General features: G+C 41.6%; 1 protein-coding gene across 4 annotated transcripts in view; it reads right to left on the bottom strand.

The window, feature by feature from the left end:
* The window catches only part of BCAT1 (branched chain amino acid transaminase 1), a 112639-nt gene that overhangs the window by 3244 nt on the left and 83715 nt on the right, over positions 1-25680 (bottom strand). For all 4 annotated transcript variants that reach the window (XM_032772574.2, XM_075069793.1, XM_032772573.2 and 1 more), the window contains 5 exons: positions 20533-20696; positions 18931-19073; positions 7447-7532; positions 6191-6331; positions 4667-4741 (listed from right to left, as the gene is read on the bottom strand). In XM_032772574.2, coding sequence (XP_032628465.1) covers positions 4667-4741; positions 6191-6331; positions 7447-7532; positions 18931-19073; positions 20533-20696 — 609 coding nt within the window. The remainder of the gene's footprint in view (positions 1-4666; positions 4742-6190; positions 6332-7446; positions 7533-18930; positions 19074-20532; positions 20697-25680) is intronic.

Raw genomic sequence — 25680 nt, 5'->3', positions numbered from 1 at the left:
ATTCACACTAGAAATTGACCTGGATCAAGCTTTGGCTAATGAGGCACCATAAAGGTTCCTGTCTCCCTTCATGCCCACCCAAGTTGTACTGAGCAGAGGCTGCACCAGCATTTTCCATTAAAAGAGGTGAGTTCTTTATGTTGAAGTTTACTCTGCTAATTAGGATAATTACTGCTATTAATTCACCTGTCAAGTAACTGAGTGAAACTCAAAAACCTTGGGAATTTATCTGAACCTCCAGAACCTACAAAAATAGGCAGGAAACCTCATGAAAACAAACTCTCTTGTGAGACTTCCAGTACCCCCTGCTTCTGTTTGTAAGAACAGCCTCGCTCAGACTTCAGTGTCTCACCCTGTTCAGAACCAAGAAATGTAAAGGTGCATAAAACTGAAATCACAATCCAGACTTCCAAAAGTTCCCCGAAAGGGTCAGTATGGATTCAGTTTTTGCCAAAGGTTTAAGTTCATTCTCATATTTTAGAAAGGAAGGATGGTTGTGAAGTTAAGACACTATACTGGGACTAAGCAGATCAGATTCCATTTCTGGATTGGCCACAGACTTCCTGTGTAACCAGGGCAAGTCACTTAATCTCTCTGCTCTTCAGGTTCTGATCTGTAAAATGGGGATAACAATATTTCCTCCTCTAGCCAACCCTCTCTACCAGTATTTTCTCAGGCTCGTCTATTTAGAGTGTGTAGCAGGACTGTCTCTTATTATATATTTGTACAGTGCCTAGCACAATGGGGCCCTGATATTGATTGTGGCCTTTAAATTCTACTCTAATACAAATAATAATTTCACCTGAAACTGTTCACCTGTCCCACTCAAATTGCTTTCTGAGCTACACTTTAAAAATGAACAAGCTTTCACTGCATCCTCCTTAAAAATACAAATCATCATGAAGAAAGCCATAAATAATCTACAATATTTGAGACTACTGGCCATATTAGCCAAAGCATTCAGGACTTTTTATTTAGGGAAGAAGGAGATTGCCAGCACTGATTGGCATTTTAGAGGCAGTGTAATTCCCAGAGAGAACCTCATCTTTAAATCCTCTAACTCAAGCTGTTATAGAACACAGTATTCTGTGATTGATGCATTCATAACCACACCAATGCTATACACAGAGTAAATTATTTCGTCTAAAATCTCCATTGATCTTTAGTAATCACAATTTCCTTTTAGTGACACAAGTGTAAATGCATATTGCAGTGTTCCCCTTGCTCTTGCTACTGCAGTGAGAAATGTAATCAGTTCTGCCCACAAAGTTCTACTTCGTCATTCTAGCTCTACTTCCCAGTGAACTGCTGTTCAAATCCAAGTAAATCCTGTTGCACATGGAGGATTGTGGATTACAAATAATAGTAAGTGGCAGGAAAACAGATCTAGATGCAAAATAATCAAAGAAATCTGAAAATGTTAAACTAGCATGTACTGCATACGAGGGAAATGGATGGCAGAGGTGATTAGTAATTGGATACACCTCTGATTCACCTCTAGGTTTCTGGTTCAAATGCAGTGTTCATCGCTGGAACTGAAAGTCCCTTTCATTTAATCACTGTCAGTTGGCATACACAAAATGAATTATTCGTCTCAGTCCAGCTCCTAATAGAGAGACCACTATGACAATTGGGCCTAATTCATACAGCATCTTTATGCAGAAGAACACACAAGCCCATTACATGCTAAATACAAATATATGGGAATCGTTTCCTCTAACACTGAAATGTTCCACACCTCAATGGTGGAATGTGGAAGCTGCTTAGCAGAGCACAGCAAACAATACTGTATTCCACTTTAATTACATGGGGAGATTTTTTTGAGGGGGATTCAGAATATAAATGACTCAAGTGAAGGGCATGGGAGCTACCTGTGATAGTTTATTAGTATCATGTCTTCCGGCTGTCAGATTGATTATTATTGTGTTGTTTGCTATATGATTATTAAGGGTTACTTTTAGCATGGGTGGGTGGGGCATGTGGATAAGCTAGGCCTACCTAAGCTTTAGGCAAGACAGGCGTGCATATAGGCTGTTTGTTGTGTTGAAAACCCTTTTTGCCTTGTTATGCTTCTGTTGTGATCAAACAATACTTTGTTTGTAAAGGTGTAGAGACTACCCTGGATGGTGTCCATGAGGGAACTGGAGACAATCCTAGGACCCACAATGGTTGATCTAGGCCACCTGAGAATTCTGTCACAGAGGGAGAATCCAGCAGGGCACAGATTCAACAACTTTCTAGCTGTTTTGTGTCAGCAGGGTGGTGAAAAGCAACTGGGACAGTATCTATATGATAGTATCGATGTGTGAAACCTGCAAGAAGTAGAAGAACAAGAATCCAAAAGAGCTACTGAAACTGCCTAAGTTGCTCGACTGTCCCCAGTCCAAGGCTCGTCCACACTACTTGATTTAAAAAATGAAGGTGTCATAGCTTCCTACTCAGATCTGAACCTTAGAGTTCAGAAAATGAGATGCTAGCATGAAACCTCCAAGCTTAATTACCAGCTTAGATCTGATAGCGCTGCCACCAGCCAGGAATTCCAGTGCCTGGCTCACTCTGGTCTCCCCAAAACCTTCCCTGGGGGACCCCAAGACTCAGATGCCCTGAGTCTCACAACAAAGGGAAACAACCCCCTCCCCTTGTCTCCTCGTTACTTCCTCCCAGGCTTCCCCTCCCTGGATGGCCCTGGAAGATCACCCTGTTTCAATTCCTTGAAACGCAAACCAGAGAGATCAGGTTTCTCTCACCCTCACTCAGAGTCCCTGCAAATGCAAGCTTTGTAACTCTAACACAAAGAGATTTTCTCTTCCCCCCTGTCTTCTTCCTCCCACCAATTCCCTGGTGAGCTGCAGACTCAATCCCCTTGAGCCCCAACTAGGAAAAAATCCAACAGGTCTTAAAAAGAAAGCTTTATATAAAAAGAAAGAAAAAGACATAAAAATGGTCTCTGTATCAAGGTGACAATATACAGGGTTATTGGCTTAAAAGAAAAAAATGAATAAACAGCCTTATCCAAAAAGAAATACAATTTAAAACATTCCAGCAAACTACACACATGTAAATACAAAAAAACAATATAAGCCTATTGTCTTTCTACCTTTGTACTCACAACTTGGAAATAGAAGATTAGAAAGCCTGGAGATAGAGTGATCCCCTCAGAGACTAGAGAGCAACAGAGACGAGACAAAGAACACACACCCAAAACTTCCCTCCCTTGAGATTTGAAAAATCTTGTTTCCTGATTGGTCCTCTGGTCAGGTGTTTGGTTCCCTTTGTTAACCCTTTACAGGTAAAAGAAACATTAACCCTTAGCTATCTGTTTATGACAGAAGGGTTAGTGGAATGTTATTCATTTTATTTTATTAACTACTCTATTGTACAACACATTGAATATCACATTGTAAATCTCAATATGTTAGGGCATTCCAGGAGAGTTGATAGCAGACAATGGGCCACAATTAATGAATAACTCAATCTGACAATTTTTTGATGGCTGCATCAGTTCATGCACACCAGGTGAAGCCCTTACTATAGATCTGCAGAAGAGTCAGTAAAAATTTAAAATAAAAGCGCTGATAGATTCAAGGGATCCATATTTAGTATGGATATTGCAACATATCTCACTATGTTTTATTAGGATCACCAGTTCAGCAGCTCACCAGGAGGAGGATAAAAACCTTAGTGGCAATATCTAATGTGTTTCTTGAGCCACAGACCATTAACTCTGAGGCAATTACGAAATAACTATAGCAACCCAGATGAGAAGAAATACTATGAGAAGAATGCCAAAGAGTTACTGCCATAGTAAGTGGGAGAGAATGTTACATCTCAAACAAAGCGACTTGCAACCTGTCAAGGTAACAGCTATTCTATCCATGCTGAGGCCATATATCATTCACCACCCCCTACAGGAGAAAGAGAAGACATCTAAATAAACCACAGAGGACACCGGTGCTTAGCTTCTTGAGGATGTCCAGAATGCTACTGACAGTCTTTGTGCACTGACAGAAGTAAAACATGCCCCTCCAGGTAATGAGAGCAAATACAAGTGCCAAATGGTAGATCCATCTTAACATCCAACAAGCCACTAAACGAGGAACTGCTTTGGGAACAAGTAGTGGCTGCATGATCAGAAAGACATTGAGCCTACAAGATAGCAGTTACTGGCCAATATCAAATACCATGCCGACCATCCAAGACATCGCTTTGTAGGTTTTTTTAATTGATTGGCTGTTCTATTTTGTGAAAGTTGATATTAGGTTTTATCTGACTGTATTTTTTTTAAAGGGAAGATGAAACAGCTGTCACTGGAGTTTGTGGATAGTGACCGGGTATAACTTTTTATAATCCTGGCCCATGTCATGTGAAGAGGACATAAACATCAGTCTTTTACAAGCACTCCTGTATTTCACACCTGTATTAAAATCACTCTGTTTCAAGATGAAAGAGAGAGGGCAAGTTTTAAGGAGGAAAACAGCATCCCTCAGTGACATGTAGGGTAAATATCTTCCTGTACTACTGGTAATCTACCAAAGTTTCAATGCCAGGAGAGGTGGAAGAAAGAGTCTATCTTTTAATTCCTGGAGCCTGTAACAGAAAAACCATTCATTCATTCAATTTCACCCCTTTCATTATTGTTATCATACCAAAGAAGAGAATCTCTTACTTGGATATCAGTCAGCTGATTCAGGAAGCGGGTTGCTAACTGAGGTCCATTCTCCATAGTTGGAATATGCAAATTCTAGGATGGAATTAAAATGAGAATAATTCCTAGAAGCTCATCATGTACAGTCAGATAACAACAGCAACAACAAGTACATACATATATAAATGCCTTTTAAATCTGAGGATCTCAAAGTACTTCACAAACATTAATTAAACCTCATAACACTCCCATCAGGTGAGTAAGGACCATTAATATCCATTTTATAGGAGACACAGAAAGCTCAAGGATCAGCTGACATTCACATCAACTGTACTACTTCTACTGAGTGTAATGAGAGTTGGTTTAGGCCATCCTCAGTGACTTGGCCAAACGAGCGGCAGCAGAGCCAGGAATAGAACCCAGCTGCTACTGGAGTCCAAGCAAGGTCTAATCACTACATCACACTTACCTTCTTGCTCAGTCAGTAAGGCTTGAGGAGGACGATACTCAGCTCAAAGAAGCACCTTTCTATTTACTATCTACAGTGTATATTGTGTTAAAACAAGTACATTTACCATAATTATCAATAGTCCACATCTTAGTGTTTCCCATTCGTATCTCAAAAGCTGATCATATTAATAGATATAGTCCATCTACTAGAAGCATCATTTTCTACATCGTTATTTTATTTGTTCTATTGTCTATCTTCACAGTATCAACATACCTCCTGGGCTAGATTCACTGCTCTGATAAGTTCATTTTGTGCAACATAAGCAGTGCAAAGAGAATGTAAACAGGACAAAGAAATGCTCTACAGAATTCCCCCTGTTCGGGAGGAATTTCCCAACTGCTGTACAGCAGACAGAAACAGTTAAGCCATCTCCTGTACCAGCTCTGCCACCTGTGTCCTCTCCAATAGAGCTGTTCTGTCTGGTATAAGCGGAAGGATTAAATCAGGCATGGAAGGGATTAAGAAGGAGACATATTAGGGGATGGAAGGGGAATGGCCATGGTGGAGCAAAGCCATGTTCTCTGTATGACCCATTTCTGCTGATGGAAGAATTTAAATCTCCTCCTCTGCAATTTTAATTTATGCCAAGGATGGGCAGAACAGAATTGAGGAACTGTGACTGGCTGTCAGCCTCCCTATTAAGGGAAGATTTGACTGCAAATCACATCACAGAGCTGGCTGAAATGCTTCTAATTGTAAAATGTTGATGAAATTTCAAATTTTGATTTTTTTTGTATGAATGATTTTTTTTTTTTTACTTGAATTTAAAACAAAATCTGTGGTCTCCCTCCCCACCCACCCTTCAACGAACTATAGAGCTGGTCCAAAAAATGAAGTTCTGAAATTTCAAATTAAACACAAAAAAGAGGGTGGGGGAATTCTGAAAAAAAAAATCTGTTTTCCCCAACTTGAGAAGAAGTTGGGAAGAAGTTAGGAGGCAATATACTGATAAAGTACTTCCCGCATGAACGGCAGATAGTGCCAAGCTGTAATTATATGGGGAATAAAGTAAACACAAATACTACTTTCCTTACCTTGCCTTTGTATAATATTTTAGAAATAGGGCATACAACACAAGCTGTCCCAGCACCAAACATCTCCTTGACTCTGTTTTCCTCCAAGGCAGCTGTCAGATCACTCATGGTAATATACCGCTCAGATACTTTAAATTCTCCCTGTGCCAGAGATTAGAAAGACAAAACCAGAGCACATGTTCCTAAAGGTTGTAATTCTTTTCTTACGTTAGACGCCTGTCATTGTATCACAGAGGTGATATTTTTAACAAACTCAGTTGTAGCCAGTTAATTTTCAGTTCTCATGTGGCTAGGCAAGCTATGGCCTGATCAGTTGTTAGATGAATGACCTCCAAGGAAAACCCAAGATCTGTAACAGTGGTTCTCAAACTTCACTTGTACTGGTGACCCCTTTCACATAGCAAGCCTCTGAGTGTGATCCCCCCCTTATATAAAAAGGTATTTTTAATTTCTATTTAACACCATTATAAATGCTGGAGGTAAAAGGCGCTTGGGGTGGAGGCGACAGCTCGTGACGCCCCCCATGTAATAACCTTGCGACCCCCTGAGGGGTCCCGACCCCCAGTTTGAGAACCCCTGATATATAACAAGTGATGATGGCAATGGCAATTTACTAGGTGGCATTTTCCCCTCAAATTTGGTGCTGAACCTCAGCATGATGTTCAGGAACACTGTGCAGCTGCAGCAGAGCTTTTGGATGAGATGTAAAACAGAGGACCTGTATGCTTTTGATCATTGCTGAGCTTATAGTACTTTGTGCATGAGAACTGGTATTCACGTGCAGATTTGAAATCTGCAAGAATACAGGTACTAGTGTATTATATCTATGGCTGGACTTAAACTCTGGTTGCTCAGAATGAAGGTGGAGACACATGGGCTATAGCGGTGGAACAAGGAGCTGATCAGTAGAGTGTAGATGGGGTGATGAATGATGATTGCTTATTTCCTTACTTTAAGCCAATTATGTTAAGGGGATGTGGACTCTGGCAACTAACACAAAGTTAATGAAGATTTTTGTGCGGGAATACTTACTGGGAACTAGTTAGACTGATGTGGCTCTGTGGAACAAATGCTGGTGTCTGGGTGGTTTGGCCAAGGCTTTTTAATTTTAACATGCTTTCCCAGTTCGTACTTGGTTTAAAGGATCAGGTGGAACTGTGAGCCATTATCTGAACGCAATAAATGAGTTATTTTCATAACACCGTATCTCATGGTTGTTAAAATTGCTACTATTGAGGGACAAGGCAAACACCCACCCACTTGCGTGCCAGCTCCAAGATGCTCTGCCTCGTCACTCCAGGAAGAATGATGCCATCTAGTGGTGGGGTTGCCAGTTCCTCTTCTGTTGAAACAAAAATACAAACAAAATAAAATATTTAAATGAGAGTAGAAATATCAGATACCAACATGCAATATCCGATATAAGATACAAACATTGGTTAGAATTTCAGAGGCAGATTCTAAATTGCACAAACTCAGTTGGATGCCGACTGTTTTGAATCTGTGCATATATCTGAGGGCAGGTCTACACTACAGCCTAAGTTGATACAATTTACACAGTTTAGGGGTGTGAAAAAGCCCCCCTGAGTGATGCAAGTTTCGCGCTGCCCACACCAGTGCTATGTTGGTGGGAGATGCCAACATAGCTTCCACTTTTCACCAAGGTGGAGTAATTATGCAGACAGGAGAGTGCTCTCCCATCAGCACAGAGAGTGTCTTCACCAGGCACATGCTACAGCAGTGCAGCTGGGCTACAGTATAGACTTGCCCTGATTGAATTAGGATTAGGTGCACTTAGTAGTTAGAGCACATGACTGGGTTCTATTCCTGGCTCTGCCACTGGCTCACTGTGTGACCCCGGGGAACCATTTAACTGCCCAACCGTGACATAAGGAGCCACAAGCGGAAGCTGGAAGTGACCCACTCTGTGTCTAGTAGACTCATCTATAAAATGGATTTGCTACCACTGGTTACCTCACTGGGGTGCTGTGAGATGCAGTTAATAAACGTTTGTAAGGTGTCTGGAGGATGATGTATCATATAAATAAAGCTCAATGTTAAGTACATACTTCCAAGCTCTGCTGAACAGGGCCTTCAAGTGAGATGGATTTAATAACCTAACGGGTTTTCTGTCCCTGACATCTCTGACGTTGCTACTTACATTTACTTTTCCATTTATAATAATACATTTCTGTATCCATGGAGCAGCTACAAGAGAAAAAGCAGTGGAAATTTTCTCTTGCTGCCCCCGTAACATGTATCAATCCTGAGCTGGTGGGACAATGTCAAGACTGAGACGGTAGGTCACAGTTCATGCCCATTCAGTCCTTGACCTTTCTACTGTGATTGCCAGCATGGGTTCCAATTAGTGACACTTGCAATGTTTTTTGTTATGTGGAAATCTGACTGAAAACTGGAGTTTGCTCCAACTCATTTTACATAGGTTGCCACACAGCCATCGCTTGGTAACAGCTTTCAGGCTTCAAAAATCTGGCTGGGATTTGAAATGACAATCTAGAGGCGAAAGACTAAACTCTTCAGTGTCATGAACTCTGTCCTTGTCCATGGTCCTCAGGCATGTGAGGCATTTTATGGAAGAGGACTCCTCGTGTACAGTGTGCCCTTTTGACATGGAATCCCAAGCATGGTAGGCTCCAGAAACCCTTCTTTCACTATTTTATCTTAAGTTATTTAACCTCTCCGAGATAATCTGCATAAAATTCCAAAACAGACAAAGATTCAAATGGTTTAATTGAAAACAAGATTTTGGGGAGGGAGTTGTTTAAATAGAGAGGAAAAAATCAGATTTAAATAAATATGTGCTTGAAATATCTAATCTCACACTTGGCAAAAAATAACATACGTAGATTATCTTGGATTAGGTGCAATAAAGAAACAAAGTATTACATTTCTAGAGAGTGCAATCTCCTTTTTTCCCTCTGACTCTTTCAGCTAGTCAGCATATCAACACCACAGCTTCTGGCAAAGATTACCAAAAGCGACAAATGAATTTGGGTGCCCAACCTGCAACATCTGTAAGGGGCTTGATTTTCATATAGCGCTCTAGCCCCTGCCCTTTGAAAAAACAGGCCTTTTACTTTATAGAGACTCAAAGTTGGGCATCCAATAATGGAGGTGGCACCCAAAAACACTTGTCACTTCTGAAAATCTTGGCCCCTGCTTTTCAGTAGCTTTCCTCACTCTTTTTCTCCTTTTAAGCATCTCGTCCTCCCAGTTACAGTCTCTTATCCCTTCTGATCTTAAACAGCGTGAGCCTGCTCACCATATCTGGCAGTCCCCAAGGTATTTACATATATGTCCTCTCACAGCAGGTTATCATCATCTCTTATGCAATGCCCATTATATGCTTTGCTGCCTCAGTCCAATCAGGGCTGCATTTCTTACTGTGGATCAAGAGCATTGGTTCCTGTTTTTTCCTACATAACTTCAGATGTTCCTTTGAAAGTTGGCACACACAATAGATTCAAATTGTCATGACAATCTATTCAAGTGCTTCCAAAATGTAAGGAGACATCTCTCAGGTACCTGTCAGAGGTAGATACAATCCACCCAGGATATGGCTACACACTGTGGGTATTGCCACACTTCAAGCTGGAAGAGTAATTTCCAGCTTAGGCAGAAATACATGCAGTAACTTTGATGGAACTAGTGCACTAAAAATAGAAGTGTAGCCACAGTTACACTTCTGTTCTCCAGCTCCACTGTATATGTACCCAGCGTTGGGGTTTGTCAGCAGTGGCCATTTATCTGAAGTGGCCATTTCTGATTCAGTGGCAGACTGCTAGATGCCAGGATGCCATCTCTTTCCTTTCTCTCAGGGTTGGAAATTCATAGCTCTCCTTTTTCCTATGAATCCACCCTAACAACCAAATAAACTCTCCCATGCTTACCTCCAAGGGCTGTCTGCTTTTTGCCTGGGCCAAGCCAACAACTGAAAGTTACTAAGTAGGAATATCTATTATGGGCAAGTTATTCCATAATTCTCCACCTCTGAAACATTTGGTTACTGGCCACTGTCAGAGAAGACTCTGAATTAAATAATTCACTTGTCTGGAAACTCCCATGTTCTGCATTTGCTACTTCACCAACTTTGGAATCATCACATTTGATCATGTCTGAATGTACATATTCCTCTTATTAGTGAAAATAAGAAATAATATGGGGCTCAGTATTGAGCCCTGTGACACACTTGATACCGTTCCCTCTTCATGAATGATGGAGCGGGATGTGTATAAGATCCAGAATATACTTTGATTGCTGTGAGCTATTTTGAAAGCTTGCCAGTTGTCATAAGTAGATAGGTAAGGTAAGGGTTAATTTTCTTTTGCCTGTAAAGTTTCTTTTCCTAGTGAGGCAAAGGGATAGAACTTCTGTACCAGGTAGCTGTCTCCCTCACGGGAAGACAGAGAAGGGAAAGGAAAAGCCAGGCTGTGGGCTATTTTCCTATTGTTTCCAGGGAAAGAGCAGGCTACGGGGAAAGATAAAAAGAATCATCTCTGTTCTCTTGTGGTTGAAGTTTTTCTCTAGTTACTGCTACGAGATTAGGGAGGGGGAATTTCCTTGTGTGCTAGCTGTGATTAGCTGTTAATGCATAGCCTCGGGGGAAGAGAATAGCTCTCTTGGTTTTGCATTCAAGGAGTGAGTCTAGTCTCGCACCGGCTAACTCAGGGAAGGGGGAAGCTGGAGAGAGGAGAGAGAGAACCCAGGTCGGTCTTGGGGGTCTTCCAAAGTATTTGGGGAATCCAGGCTGATAAGAGCCTATTCTTATCTGGTGGCAGCGAGAAAATATCCAAGCTGGTAGTGAGCTTGGGGGAGTTTCAGGTAAGCACCCAGATTTTGGACGCTAAAGTCCAGATCTGGGACAGGAGGCTTTACCACACCAGTACAGCTGCCAAACAGCATGGAGTTGATAGAATATGGGAAATATGCAAAATGTTTTAAGCTGCCAGATTCACATAATTTTGTCAAGTATGCATATTATGTCTACCAGCCTGGGGTCACCTAGAGGAACATCTGCCTCCCTTGCAGCATGTCATCATCTCCGTCTGGTACCATGTGTGTACCAAATCTGGCTCCATATGCATTCATCTTTCTCATCTCTGGGAAATCAGACTATGAGCTCACAAACCCTACTTGTCTTTTCATGGGAGAATCATTTTGATAAGCTGCAAACTCCTGGATTTATAATAGCACATAGGAAAAGTAGCCCTGTGTGGGAAAACTTCCTATTCATCTGCTTTTATTGTTTTTTAGATATATTTATTTGTATTGAGGTAACTTTCCAGAGTTTCAGAAGTTTCCAGATTTAGGAAGTCAAATGCTTTAGCTTAGTTGACAAACATCACAAAGACCATGGTTTTGCTCCCAGCACTTTTCCCGAAGCTGACAGGCTGTGAAGATCATATCTACAGTGCACTGTCTAGACTCGGGGATGATGTTTCCCACAAGATAGGTGTTAAGTCAATTCAGTATGACCAGTGCAATAAAATTTCCCCTGCAACAGAGAGAAGGGAAATGCCATAGTAATTAACACAGTTTGCCCATTCACCCTTACGTTTATACAGGTGGACAATGTTGGCACCCTTGAAATTTTGTGGCACTGTCTCTTGCTCGATTTTCTGTTCATCTTTGGAAAGTTTATTTCTGCTATTTCATCCTTCCATGAAGGGATGATGACCAGAGTGGTGGAAAATGGCAAGATATCAGACCCCTTTCTGGTCACCAGAGGCACCAAACACAGTTGTGTGCTGGCTTCCACAGTCTTTTCCATCCTTTTATTGGCTATGCTTATGGATGCATTTCATGACACTGACAGAGGAGCATTTACCCAGTTCTGCAGTCTTATAAGTTGTTCAATTTGAAACGCTTCCATTCTTGCAGATTTACACATTAAAGCTGATGACTGTGCACTGGTTGCTCACTTGATTGATGATGTTCAATTAATAACTGATCACTTTACTTGTACAGTGAATCATTTTGGATTCACAATCTAAAGAAAACTGAAGTACTGTACCAACATGTGCCAGGGGATGAACTTGTCTACCCAATTATTAAGATCAAGGATGATCTTCTCAAGTCCATGGAGAAATTCTGCTACCTAAGGAGTATGCTGTCACAGAATGCCGCAACTAATGATGAGCCTACCCATCACTTAGCCAAGGCCAACTCTGCATTTGGAATGCTATCACACCACTTATGGAATGACAGGGACATCAAAATAAGCACTAAGCTAAATGTCTATTAGGCAGTCATGCTGGACAATATATTGTCACCATATTAGGAAACTCGATCAATTCCATATGCACAACCTTTGGTCTGTTTGCAGGGTCAACTGTTGAGACACGATTCTCAATATCGAAATACTCATTCACTGTCAGAGGTCTGACATTCAAAGCATGCTCAATCCCCACCCTCCCCCAAATAAAACAACCAACCAAACAAAAAAAACCCTCAGCTATGCATTGGTCTTGGCATCTCGTTCGTATGGCAGACTCAAGAATACCCAAGGCCCTATTTCTGGTCAGCTACAGCAAGGCACCTGCTCTCAAGGTGGCTAGTACAAACAATATAGACACACTGAAGTCATGCATGAAAGCATATTAGCCAATCCCAGTCACTGGGAAACAACAGCCCACAACAGAGCAAGGTGGCAGCAGATTTGTCATGTTGCTGTTAACAGCTTTGAAGCAAGGTGCATCAGCAACACCTGAGGTGAAAAACATGAACAGTCCAAAGCAAGGCTACCACCTGCAATGGTCACGGACAATCTTGTCTGTCTCCCATGCAACCATGCTTGCAATTCTCACATTGGTCTGAACTCACATATATGTGTTCATTTATAGGGTTTGCTGAATGCTCATACGTTGACACTGATGTGAGACTCCATTATCATTATCGCAGTAGCACTGAGAGGCCCCAGGGGACCATTGTGCAAGGCACTGAACAAACATGTACCAAAAATACCATCCCAGATCTTGGGAGCTTACAACTGAAGTGATTTTAAAATTAGGTCATGTATTTTACTGAACAACATAAGCTTCAAGTCTTTCATGCAAGTTGTCAAGGCTGAATCCCCACTCTGGCACTTCAAGTGCAGAAGGTGGGGGCCTGCAAGGATTCTAAAAATTAATACTGGCCACTCCAGGCTTGTATTAAACTCCCAAGGTTACAGCTTTTTTCTGACCTTGGCTTGGTAAACGCAGCCACCGCTCAAATGCAAAAAAAACAAAACAAAAAAACCCCCTTGGACCCAAGAAGGAGCACTTGGGAATTCCTTCCTGTGGGGTACCCTCAAGCCCTTTCACCTGGGGGAGAGCTGAGAAAGAAAACAAAGGAAATTAGCTGTTGCTACAAGCTAATAAAATAACATGCACAAACCTCTTAGGACACCAAAAATCCAATCCTGTTTTAAAAAAGGTAAATGTTATTAAAAAAAAAAAAAAGGAAGAAAATATATCTGGAACTGGGCTTTTGTTAGATTTTAAAAGAGCAATTCCAAAAATTAAGCACTCAAAATAGCTTTCATGGGGATTCAGCTTATAAGTTACAAGGAAACAAAAGAATCTGGGGTTAGCATAGAGGAGATCCACAAGCCAAAATAAAGAAATAAAGCTGATTGTGTCTATTTAAACATTCCTAATTTACTTACATATTTGGGGGGTTTCAAATAAGTAATTCTAGGTATGATCTGATGATTTCTCCTGGCTTAAAGCTTTACACAGCATTCCTGCTGCTCTCTGTTCCCTTCTTTCCTGAAAAGACACATCAGACGCAAAGGGAAAGTTTCTTTCCCAATTTTAAAATGTTCTAGCCTTTCCATTGGCTCTTTTAGTCAGGTGCCTACTCCTTTTCTTTTACCTGTGGGCTTGTTAACCCTTTACAGGTAAAGCAAGCAGATAACAGACACCAAGAGGGATTTTACAGCTAACTGGCTGGCTGGGTGTCCATAAAAGGGAGCTACACCCCCTTCATTTATCCCACAAGTATTTATGAACGTGCACTGATTGATGCATATGGGATGAGTTTAGGGCTAGGCAGATTATTACAAAACTGAGAAAAACACCAAAACATTTGCATGGGTGGGGCCACCAAGAGAACTTCTGGGTCATATAGGCCTCAGGAAGCTCTGGGGTCCATAACCTATTATAAACCCAGTCTCCCTGTCACTCTGTGTTGCTCTCTCCTTCATTTTTCTCTTTTCCTCACACTTTCCTTTCACCCCATTTCTCCATTCCATTTTCCCCTCCCTCCTTGTTCCAATTGCTACTTGTTCCCAGGTCCTCTGTCCCTCTCTCTTTTTTTCCCTTTCTCTGGCTATCATACCATACATTTGTCAATCTCCGTCACTCTCTGCAAAAAGAATCCATCCTTTTAGGATCACTGTGCATCTAAGTGCCCACACAGCATCACCGGCAAACTTCACGTTCCACCACCACATGGCACTTTCTGCAGCACAATGATCATTTCAACAACCATCGAGCTCTATTTTTCACACATATAATAGCATTATTTTGAACTTCTGTGAGTCTTTACATCTGAGGTAGGGCTGGACTGAGGGGCAGGCAACCCTGGCAACCACCTGGGATGCCGGCTTGGGGGACACCAGGCTTGGGTGCTATTTTTGCTGCTAGCGACAAAAGGGAAAATAGAATGTTTGAAGTAAAATGTTTCAGGTATTCTGTATGTGGATTCATTTTTCACTGACCACCTAGAAAGTTCTGGACCTTCGTAGAATCTCATGGAACCTTCCAGACTTTCTGAGAGGTACATTTTCCTCAAAACCTCCTAGAAAATTGTCAACTATGCCCTTGCAGGTATATAAGGGGCGGGGCATTGCCAGTCAGTCAATGAGATATAAGAACAAAGTGAAGTGAGTGCCCAGCTATGATATTGTGAACTTTGTTTTATTACGTAAATGTGAAAGTGTACTTTGCTTATACATCGCATGAATAAATACAGATTTACAGATCCTGGTGCGCAAATTTATATCTTATATAACAGGGATAAATCGTGCATCAAAGTTGTGAAATGGGCTATAAATGCAATAAAAATAAGATATTCAAAAGTTTAACTAACGGAGGGGAGCGCTGAAGACGCTCCTCACCTGAGGCACCATGTGGTATAGGCCTGGCCCTCATCTGAGGATTCCAAAGAGCTTTTAAGGAATTAAGCATCCCATCACTCCAGTGAAGTAGGTATTATTATTCCCATTTTATTGATGTGATAACTGAGGCACAGAGATGAATAATTTGTCCAAGGTCACACAGTGGCTTAATGGTTCAGCCAGAAATAGAACCCAGGTGTCCTGACTCTTTACAGCTAACCATTCTCAACACTGCCTCTGTATATTGGAAAAGATAAACAGATTCCATAGTGTACAGCCCCCATTTGATGTATTCTCTAGACTGTACATTTGTTTTGATTTTAAAAGGTCTTCATCTCTGCCAAGCTAAGCCCCTTGATAGAAGAAACAGACATTCCATTTAACATGCTTTCCACTCCTGCCACCCTTTGCCTCTCAACAACATTATGTGCCATGAAAAGGTAGGCCTTGAGGATCACATGGTGATCAAGCCTTACTTTTTGTAAACATGGAAACCATCCTGGGTATATGTCACTCTCAAAATATGCCACTGATGAAAGCAGTATTTCATGAACAGAAACTACAGTGCTCAGTTATTGTAACAATAGTGATCCATATTTAGCTGCATTATAAACTCAGCCAGAGCAATGCTAAATGTGCAGAATCAGCATAATGTGTGTCATGCAAACTTACCAGAGATTATTGGGTAATTCCCCTCTCCCCCTACCATCATTATGAATGAGACATTTTCTAGGGTTCACCCATGACTGGAATGTTAGACACTTCTTTTGTCCAATACCAGGGCTAAAATGATCTGGAATCGGCTTGCAGTAAAAATGGACCCTCATTTGAAGCACTGCTGAAATCAGTCCCCATCTAGTGCATTCATGAGGATACACAAAAACATAGCACATACACACAGAGTTTACATTACTCCCTGAACACACAATGAGCTGTATGTTCCTGATGCTTAAACTGTACCCATAATTTCTAGTTCCAAATCTACTGTATTTCTATGCTTAATCTCCCCACCCCCGCCACCACCACCACCACCGCTGCAATATATGCACAATGAAGCAAACAAAACAAGGACCACCTAAGCAACATTTAGGGTGATCAGATGTCCCGATTTTAGAGGGACATACCCCATATTTGGGGGCTTAGTCTTATATAGGTGCCAATTAACTCCCACCCCCTGTTCCGATTTTTCACCCTTGCTATCTGGTCACCCTAGTCTTAGTAGCATTCCTTATGAAGAGAAAGAGCACAATCACAGTCACTTTTTCCCATGGTACAAGGGGGTAGGCAGTTATACACTGGTGTGCAATTTCTTGGTGGCAACCAACAGTTGTAGCTGTTTTAGGTCTTACCCAGGCTTCTCAAGTAATACATTGCTAAATAGCTAATTGCCCCTGCAGTGCAAGTGATCATAATATGTGTAATGGCTGGTCTGTTTTGGAATAGGACTGGCATATAGTAGGCTGGATGGCATGAATTACAGATTGTTTGTTCCACTCATGTCACAATGATATTAATCTGTAGTGCACTGGTAACACATTGGTTAGCAAATCTTTGGAATGGTATGGTATGTAGCTGGATAATTCCTGCTTATTCCTGGTTGAAAAACAAAACAGAACACTGAATGCTATGTGACAAAATTCCTCCTCTACCTTGGTGGGTCCTGCGCTTATTGGCAGATTTGCACACCTTAGTGATCTTTCCCTCTGGTGGAACCCACAGTCTGGGTCAACTCCTCCTGTATCTGATCAGGAGTTAGGAGGTTTGGGGGGAACCCGGGCCCGCCCTCTACTCCGGGTTCCAGCCCAAGGCCCTGTGGATTGCAGCTGTCTAGATTGTCTCCTGTAACAGCTGCATGACAGCAACAACTCCCTAGGCTACTTCCCCATGGCCTCCTCCAAACACCTTCTTTATCCTCACAGGATCTTCCTCCTGGTGTCTGATAATGCTTATACTCCTTAGTCCTCCAGCAGCACACCCTCTCACTCTCAGCTCCTTGCGCCTCTTGCTCCCAGCTCCTCACATGCCCACCACAAACTGAAGTGAGCTCCTTTTTAAACCCAGGTGCCCTGATTAGCCTGCCTTGATTGGCTGCAGGTGTTCTAATCAGCCTGTCTGCCTTAATTGGTTCTAGCAGGTTCCTGATTACTCTAGTGCAGCCCCTGCTCTGGTCACTCAGGAAACAGAAAACTACTCATCCAGTGACCAGTATATTTGCCCTCTACCAGACTCCTGTACCCCACTGGTCTGGGTCTTGTCATAGCTAACCAACTTCTTGTTCGCTCTGTCCAAGTGGGCCAAATTCCTTGCTGGTGTAACTCCAGTGAAGGTGCACATGAGGGGTGACTTTGGCTCAATAGCTACAATGTCTAATCCATTGTGATGAAATATTAAATAACAACATTCACATATATAGCATCATTCACTTGATCTCAGTAAGTTTTTTAGAGCTAGGTAAATATTATCCCTATTTTACAGCTGTATAAACTGAGACACAGAGAAACTTAAGGGATTTGCGCAAGAATCAGCAGTCAAATTGGAAATAGAACCCAGGTATCTTGACTCACAGACTCTTATGCTAAATAAAACACAATGCTGTTTCCATTGTGAGCCACTACTAACCACCACTATAGCACTGGCAGAAAAATGGCAACGAAATGGTATTTTACAAGATTGTCAGTTGTATTTTCATGAAAAGGATCAGAGTTTGAATCCTGATTTCTTGTTCTTTTGTTTCTGAGACTGGCAAATGATGGAACAACACTTTGCCTTTATTTATGACCTGAGCCAAAGCCCTGGGAAGTTAATGGGAGTCTTTCTATTGACTTTTATGGGCTTTCGATCAGGCCCATAGTCCTTCAAACTAGGTTACCCTTCTGTACTAACAATCAAGTGCAGACACAATTTTGTAGACATAAATAACTGCATGAACAAATGAAGGTATGCAAGTGTCTAAATATCTGGTTGCACGCGGTAATTAGTCAATTGTCTAAGTATCATAATTTCCAACCACAAATGATTGCAGATGCAAAAAAACAAAACAAAAAATTTAGCCTAGCTTTCAAAATCTGGTCCTACATCTTAAAAGCAATTTACCAGGATTAAAGATGTAGAAGATTAAAGATGTAGCAGCTTCTCCTGTCTTGTTTAGCAGGAAAATCCTGATTCAAAAGGAATGTCCGATTGCTTTGTGGACACAGGTCAAGGTTCAGGAATGGATGGGGATGCCCCTGCTAGAGGCCATGACAGAAGCCACACATGGGTGAAGCAGAAGACATAAAGAAGGCAATTGCAGCCTGTCGCAGAACTGCAAAGTCAGAGTCTCTGATCATTTGCCTTCTCCGCAGAGGGAAGGTCCCAAACCCCATTTCTTTGGAAGGGATGTGCTGGAAGGAATTCTGAAGAAGTTGTGTGGGCTAGTGGGGACTGACTAAGGGGTGACTTCCCTCTCCCACTAAAACAGAAAAAGAAGGCAATGCAGACCACCATTCTTTGGACTAGAACTACAAACCCCAAGAAGCATCATCCATACAACACTGACACCAGTCCTGAGGTCACAACTGGCTCCCAGGTCTGAGGACTGCAACGAGCAGAGGTTTAGTGCCACATTCTACTATACCTCCATCTTCATTTTCCCAGTACAGGAAAAGATTCATTGTTCCGACTTCAGTGATTTGATGATCCTCTCCATACAGCCACAGAACCTGCTGACATCCTAATTCCATAGCTTCATGCTGGGCATAGACGGAAGAACCATAATTCCTTTCAGGAACAAAAAAAAAGAATTAGCTATCACCAGCTAGCTGGGTATTTTCCTGCCATAAAACTTCCTAATTCTCCTATTTCTAAAAACATTTTACATTACTTTCAGTGCCCAGACTGCAAAATCTGCCTCACGATTAATGCTCTGCAAAGTCATTTCTTGCCCCTGATAGGATTCCATTGGCAGCACTTAAATGAATGAACTACAAGTCACTTTGCTTCTGCAAAATAAAACTCTGAAGGGCTCAGCCAGAGTCAAGGGTTCCCCCTTCCTACCAGGACCATACTGCTCCACAGAGTCTGTGGACTACCTGGATAAAGCTAAAGGGAGTTTTGGTGAGCCGCCAGGCAGCTCCACTTGATCCTGGGATGTAAAGGTAACCCCCAACCCAGCTGACTCATGAAAGTGTTAGGTTTGTACAAGCAAAGCAGCTAACAGATTATGCAGTGAAGGCCACAGCACTTCAAGTTTTCTGCTTCTACACATAAACTAGCTTTAAGCCATAAAGTTGAAGCAGTTCAATAGGAGACAGGGGACTCCCTTAGCCATACAGGCTCCTTCCCTCCCCTTACCTCTCACTGGCTGTTGCTGTTATCTGATGTGTAACTCTTTATCCAGTGGATTTGCTGACAGAAATCCAGTCAGAAGAGATTAAAATGTTTGGATTTTTAACTTTGGTTTTCTTTATAACTGCATATTTTAGATGCGCACACATACAAATTTGCAAGATTTTAGGAAAATCAAGTTGTATATTTTGATAAAAGGAGGCAGAAAATCATGCGGCACTATGGGAACACTTTAAATTGGGATTAATTTTAACTTCAACACTTACTGACAATTACCGCACTTGGGCAAGTCTATCTGGTAACTCTAGGTAAATGTTGACTTTCAACAGCGATTAAGGAAATCAAACTTCCATATACTTTTTTCCCCAAACAAATAAGACAGGACATAAGTTTCTCTGAGTCCCTGCCTCTTTGCAAATTCCCTTATTCCAAACTTTTCCTCTCATTCTCAAAACTTTTCATAGTGTGACAACTTAACACAGAAATTGTCTCGTAGACACCTTCTGTTCCATTTTCTGACAGAATAACAGCAACTGCTCACATGGAGAAACAACATTAGAAAAGCATTTGATTTATCTTTATCTTAGCAGCTGGAATCATGAAGAGACAGCTCCACAGTCCCATGCAGCTCATTATGGAAGACCAGTGGTCTACAAACTACATTTTAACAACCTTGGCCTTAGTCTATCTATGCAAGGTGAACAGATCGGCAGTCTGCCATTTTGTAGCCCATTTTGACTGGAGGTGAGATACCTCTTTTCTGGAAATGCCTTTGTTATAATTTTTGATTTGCAACATTTAATAATATAGCATCATAGCCAGGATTTAACTGAAAGGAAAAAATAATCCAACAGTTGAGCTATGTAATTAATGCATAATCAGGCTCTCTTACCCTCCCAATTTGCAGTCCCCCGTTCCTCCTTTCCAGGCTCTTACATATTTGGGATCTGCCCATAAGGATATTGGATTAAAGCTTCCGCTTTCAAAGTATGGGCCCACAGGACTCAGTATAACATACAGCAGGGCTTTAGTTGGCTTCTTGATTCCAAGAGAAGGCTGCACAGTAAAAGAAACACACATCAGTTTTGATCTGTTTAAAGGGAAGGAGCCTTCGAAGGGGTGAACTGTAGGACCTCATGAGGAAGCACCAAGGACTGGAGCCAAGAACGCCTCCTGGTGATAGCGGAGGTCGTTGTCCTGGCTGTCGAGTCAGCTGCATCCAGAGCCGCCTGGAGAGAAGTCCTCCCCACTTTCTTACCCTCTTCCAAGAGGGCAGTGAACTCCTGCTTTGAATATTGAGGCTGAGAGTCTTTAAATTTAGCCATGGAATCACAAAGACAACCAAAGCTTTCTGGTGAGAGAAAGTAGTTGAAGGCTACCCGTCAAATAAACCTTTCTTCTGAAACAGTCCAGTTTCCTGGTGGCCTTTTTTTTTTTTTTTTTTTTAGGGGTAGTGCTTGACTGGCCCTGCCTGCCTGTAATTTTGTAATGTTAGTAAGTTTGAAGTGATAGGAGCCACACAATAACCTACTTGCAAGAATTCAGAAGTTTATTCAAGGGACATATTAATGGCTGTCACACATATATATGAAGAACCTATCCTCTGTGAATTTATTAGAGTATCTATACAATCCCTTTACAGGCTCCTTCCTCCTTGAGAGCTTGCCTCTCACGCCTGGAGCCATCATCAGGGGTGAAGAGTTTACTCCTAGGCAAAGTCTGAAATCTGTAGAAAGTGCCACTGCTTGTCCACATGGTATTTGGCAGACCACTAGACTGGATTGAGTGAACTATGCTCAAACTGGCTGTGTGGAAGCAGTCATTATGACATTACTATTTTTTTGGACCTTTGTATGTAACAGGAAGACATAAAGAAACTTGCCTAACAGACTGGAATATGGGATCAGGAGGATCTCTGGGGCTGGATTCTATGCACAATGGAACCCTGATCACAGAATCTAGTGTATGCAGCAGCCTAGCGGAGAACAGGTACCCCATGCAGTATGTCAGGAGCCATGTGTTTGCTGCTTCCAAGTAAATAGGTCTGTTGAGGCCAACTCATTGCTTAACCATCTAAACAATGAGGCGGGGATGGGCATCCTCACTGAACACGCAGATTAGCCAGCTAAGTGATTTACAGTCTTCTTACTCTGGGATTTCTGGTTCAGGTATATACCTACCACAGCAGAGTCATTTGACTGGGTCTTTTTCCTCACTAGAATCCCCCTGAAACTGCCCATCTTGAGATTTCTCTTTGGTTTTAGAGGAGATTGCTTTCACAGTGCCATCTGGGGCCCTGCATGAGCTCCCCACCCAAACAGACTGGCATTTGTGATTACCACACTACAGAACAGGTCAATTCAACAAGTCTCATTGGATGAATGAGCTTTCTGCAGCCTCCCAGGTGAGCAGTACATTGATATGAGGAGGAACTAGAACAGTTTTAACCAGATTGGTACTATCATGAGCAACATTTATCAGTAGCACCTGAACCATTCAAAACTGCAAGTGATCCCAGGAGAGCGCTGCAGGATTGCAAGAGGCAGAAACTGCGACATCCAGCACCCTGAAGTCCCAGACCAAAGCCTTCATGGTCCTCAGGAATGAGAGGAAGACTTGTCTGCAAATGCAACCCTAGACAAGACCCTGACTGTTGTCAGAAGACGCTTGTCTTGATTCATAAGAAGAGAGTTTCTGAAACCAGTCCAGGGTTTTAGCTACAACTAACTGAATTTCTATCTACTTTCCCCAAAGACTAATCAGTCACCCAAATCAGGAGTGACAGCTACTTCCTGATTTTTAAGATGGGTGGCCATGACACAAATTAATGTTGTAAAAACAGAGGCCTAGGAGCAAGGCACAATACTGTATGTGAGAACCACTAAACTAAATCTTGGGGTTCTGCTGAGGCCCTGGAACCATTGGCACATTCAGATATATATCCTTCAGCTCCCTTGAGGTCTTTTTTGATTTCTCATTAGACCTTAGCCAAATAAAAAAGATAGTTAACTATCTGGTCGCAGATGTAGACCCTAAGAGGATAGCGCTAGAAAACAAGGAGTCCTGTTGTTTACCTTTTGTAAGTCAGAGCAATTTTTCTGCTTGATATGGGTAAAGGCCCAATCAGTGTGGACTAACTTGAAACAATGAGGGCACTTTACTTGCCTAACGAACCCCCACGTTGAAGAACCTCTGAAAATCACTATAGCAAATCCCACTTCATATTAATACTTTGCAGTTACTGCAGGGAGATCATTTCATTGAGGGTCTGCAAGTGCATAACAAACATTAAGTTAACAAAGCCCCAACACCTTTGTGAGGCAGCTCTTACAAAGACTATTTACAGGTGGGGAATTGAAATGAAATGACTTGCCCGCAGGAAATCAGTGGCAGAGCTGGGAACAGGAATCACACCCTGGTTCCTAGTCCTATAATCTGGCAGTAAGCCCTAAAGTTTCCCTCTTGAGAGCTTACAAGAAACTAAAGTATTCATAAGAATCAACTCCCTGTATCCAAAATGTTTTACTGACATTGTAGACTTGCTTCAATCACATCCGCAAGCAATTTGTATATATGCACACACATAGTCCTCCAGGGGAGTTGCAATGGAGGTGAAGTTCATCCATGAATGAGGAAAAATTCACCCATGACAGAGTAGCACTTGGGGCTCTTCCAGAGGGGAAGAACTTTAAATTATCTTTTGGTCTTTAATTACCTTGCCAGTGGGAGATCATGAAATTCAGTCATTGAATTTACACGTATATCTCCCATAGCCTTTTCTCTCAATTACTTTTCAAATTTTCAATGTACACATTGCTGTGTAACCAGCTAGTCTCCTTTTCCTACAAAACCTCAACTGAAATATACTACATAGAAAAAAAAGTTAAAATCATTCACACAGACTATGTGAAAAATTATCTTAATTCTAATGATCTGAACAAGTATATCCACTAGATGGTGCTGTGCTCAATGTAAATGAGCTGTAGTAAAATGAAGCTCTACAGAGTGGAGCATTTCCTAGGTAAATTGACGTGCTAATGGCAAAGAGAATTTAACAGTCGCAGGCAGGCAATCATTGGAAAAATGGTTTTTACTAAACACTGAAGGATTTTTCCCATCAATGAAATTGGCTTATATGTTCTGCTAGCTGTATAATTTTCACTTGAAGTTATAAAGATAACACTATTTTTACTGGCAGCCAAACAGTCTACTTTACTGTTTCTGCTACAATTATAATTATACCATATAATCACACTTTGACCAGCCTACTACTTGGCAGCAACCTGTGGGGAATCCACAAAAGAGACCACGATTTGTTAGTAAACTTCTGATTCCTCTTTGAATTGGTGAAATCTGGATGCATTTATGCTCCAGCAGCAGGAGTGAGCACAAACCTACCAGCTAATCTGTACTAGAAAAGCAGGACAGGGAAGGAATACTGTGATTAGTGAGTATGCAGAGGCATGATGGGAAAGGGTGGTATATGGATGGAATTCTTGGAATGATAAGTATGTATACAAACACAAAAAAGGTACGTGAAAATACATGAGAGAGTTTATAGTGTGGCATCGCTTTAAATGTGCCAGACTCAAAGCTGCCATAGGGTCCCACATTGAATGAACAAAAAAATCCAGGAACATCAGTGCTTCCAAACTGGTGGCCAAAAGGTATTTGGTTTAATACATATAATACAAAATACAAACATACAACACGCACATGAGACTATAGTACAGATATTGCCAAGGGGATAGCCACTTTTCAAATCATTCTTAAAAAGCAAAAGGGCTGAGTTTTTTCTTGATTATCCAAATAGTCAAGTTACATTAGTTCCTCTGTTGGCAGACTAAGAAAAAGAGGCTGATGACTGAATGGGTGTTGAAGACTGAACTGTCTCATCACCCTGAGAGATCTTCACTCCAGGATGTGGGTGAGGCATACAAGCTTGTGCTGATGCTGTCCATATTACATATGTTCTATGTCAGGGGTTCTCAAACTCGGGGTCAGGACCCCTCAGGGGGTCACGAGGTTATTACATGTGTGGTCATGAGCTGTCAGCCTCCACCCCAAACCGCGCTTTGCCTTCAGCATGTATAATGGTGTTAAATACATTAAAAAGTGTTTTTAATTTATAAGGGGGTGGCACTCAGAGGCTTGCTATGTGAAAGGGGTCACCAGTACAAAAGTTTGAGAACCACTGTTCTATGTATAAATAAAGGACTTCTGTCCAGGCCAGGCCAGCACCTTTCATGACCACTAAATTCACTTTAAATGAATTTAGGAAGAAAAAAGAATAGATGCCATTTGACTTGTATTGCGGGGGAGTTAGGCAATAAAATTCCACTGAAGCCAAATGTGGTTAATCTATTTTCTAACATGCTACTTTTGAAAGCAATCATTTACATACCAGAGACAGGAAAAAAAAAGTAAAATATAGTTAACCAAGCAAGACTTGTCATTCATAAAACTCGTGGCACTGCATTCACTAGTGCATTACGGGTACTGTGCACTCTTCTGGTAATACAAAGATGCCATAAACCAACTTTGATTGGCCTGTTAAACCAAATGTATAGAAACTGTACATGGCCAGAGAGACACAAATCAGCCACAGAATACTGGTGAATATATCCCAATGCCTCAAAATAAAAAGATCTGTATAGAATGTTTATTATGAGTTGTATTACAGCAGCGTCTACAGGCCTCAGTCGAGATCAGGGCCCCATTGTGATGGGTACTGTACAAACAAAAGGGACAGTCTCTGCCCTGAAGAGCGTACAATCACTGCTCTAGCCTAAGTGTCAAAATATGGTTTCCATTCCAGCTCTAGAAAGAGAATTAAATGCTTTAGTCTCCTTGCCATGGCCTATTACACAGTATAGATTTCAAGAGCTTAAGATAAGAACAAAGCAATGAAAATGTATTGTGATACAGCATGGCCAGAGGGCAGCATAAGAGTGTTAGCAGGGGGCCTTATTCCCTGCCAAGGGAGGAAGGTTTGCTTTAGATTAACTAGAACAGCTGTGGCCAATTAGAGCACCTGACT

This window comes from Chelonoidis abingdonii, chromosome 1 (genome assembly GCF_003597395.2).
Source record: "Chelonoidis abingdonii isolate Lonesome George chromosome 1, CheloAbing_2.0, whole genome shotgun sequence".
Lineage (NCBI taxonomy): Eukaryota > Metazoa > Chordata > Testudines > Testudinidae > Chelonoidis > Chelonoidis abingdonii.
Note: the sequence above shows the minus strand (reverse complement) of the source record. Positions and strands in the feature narration are given on the sequence as shown.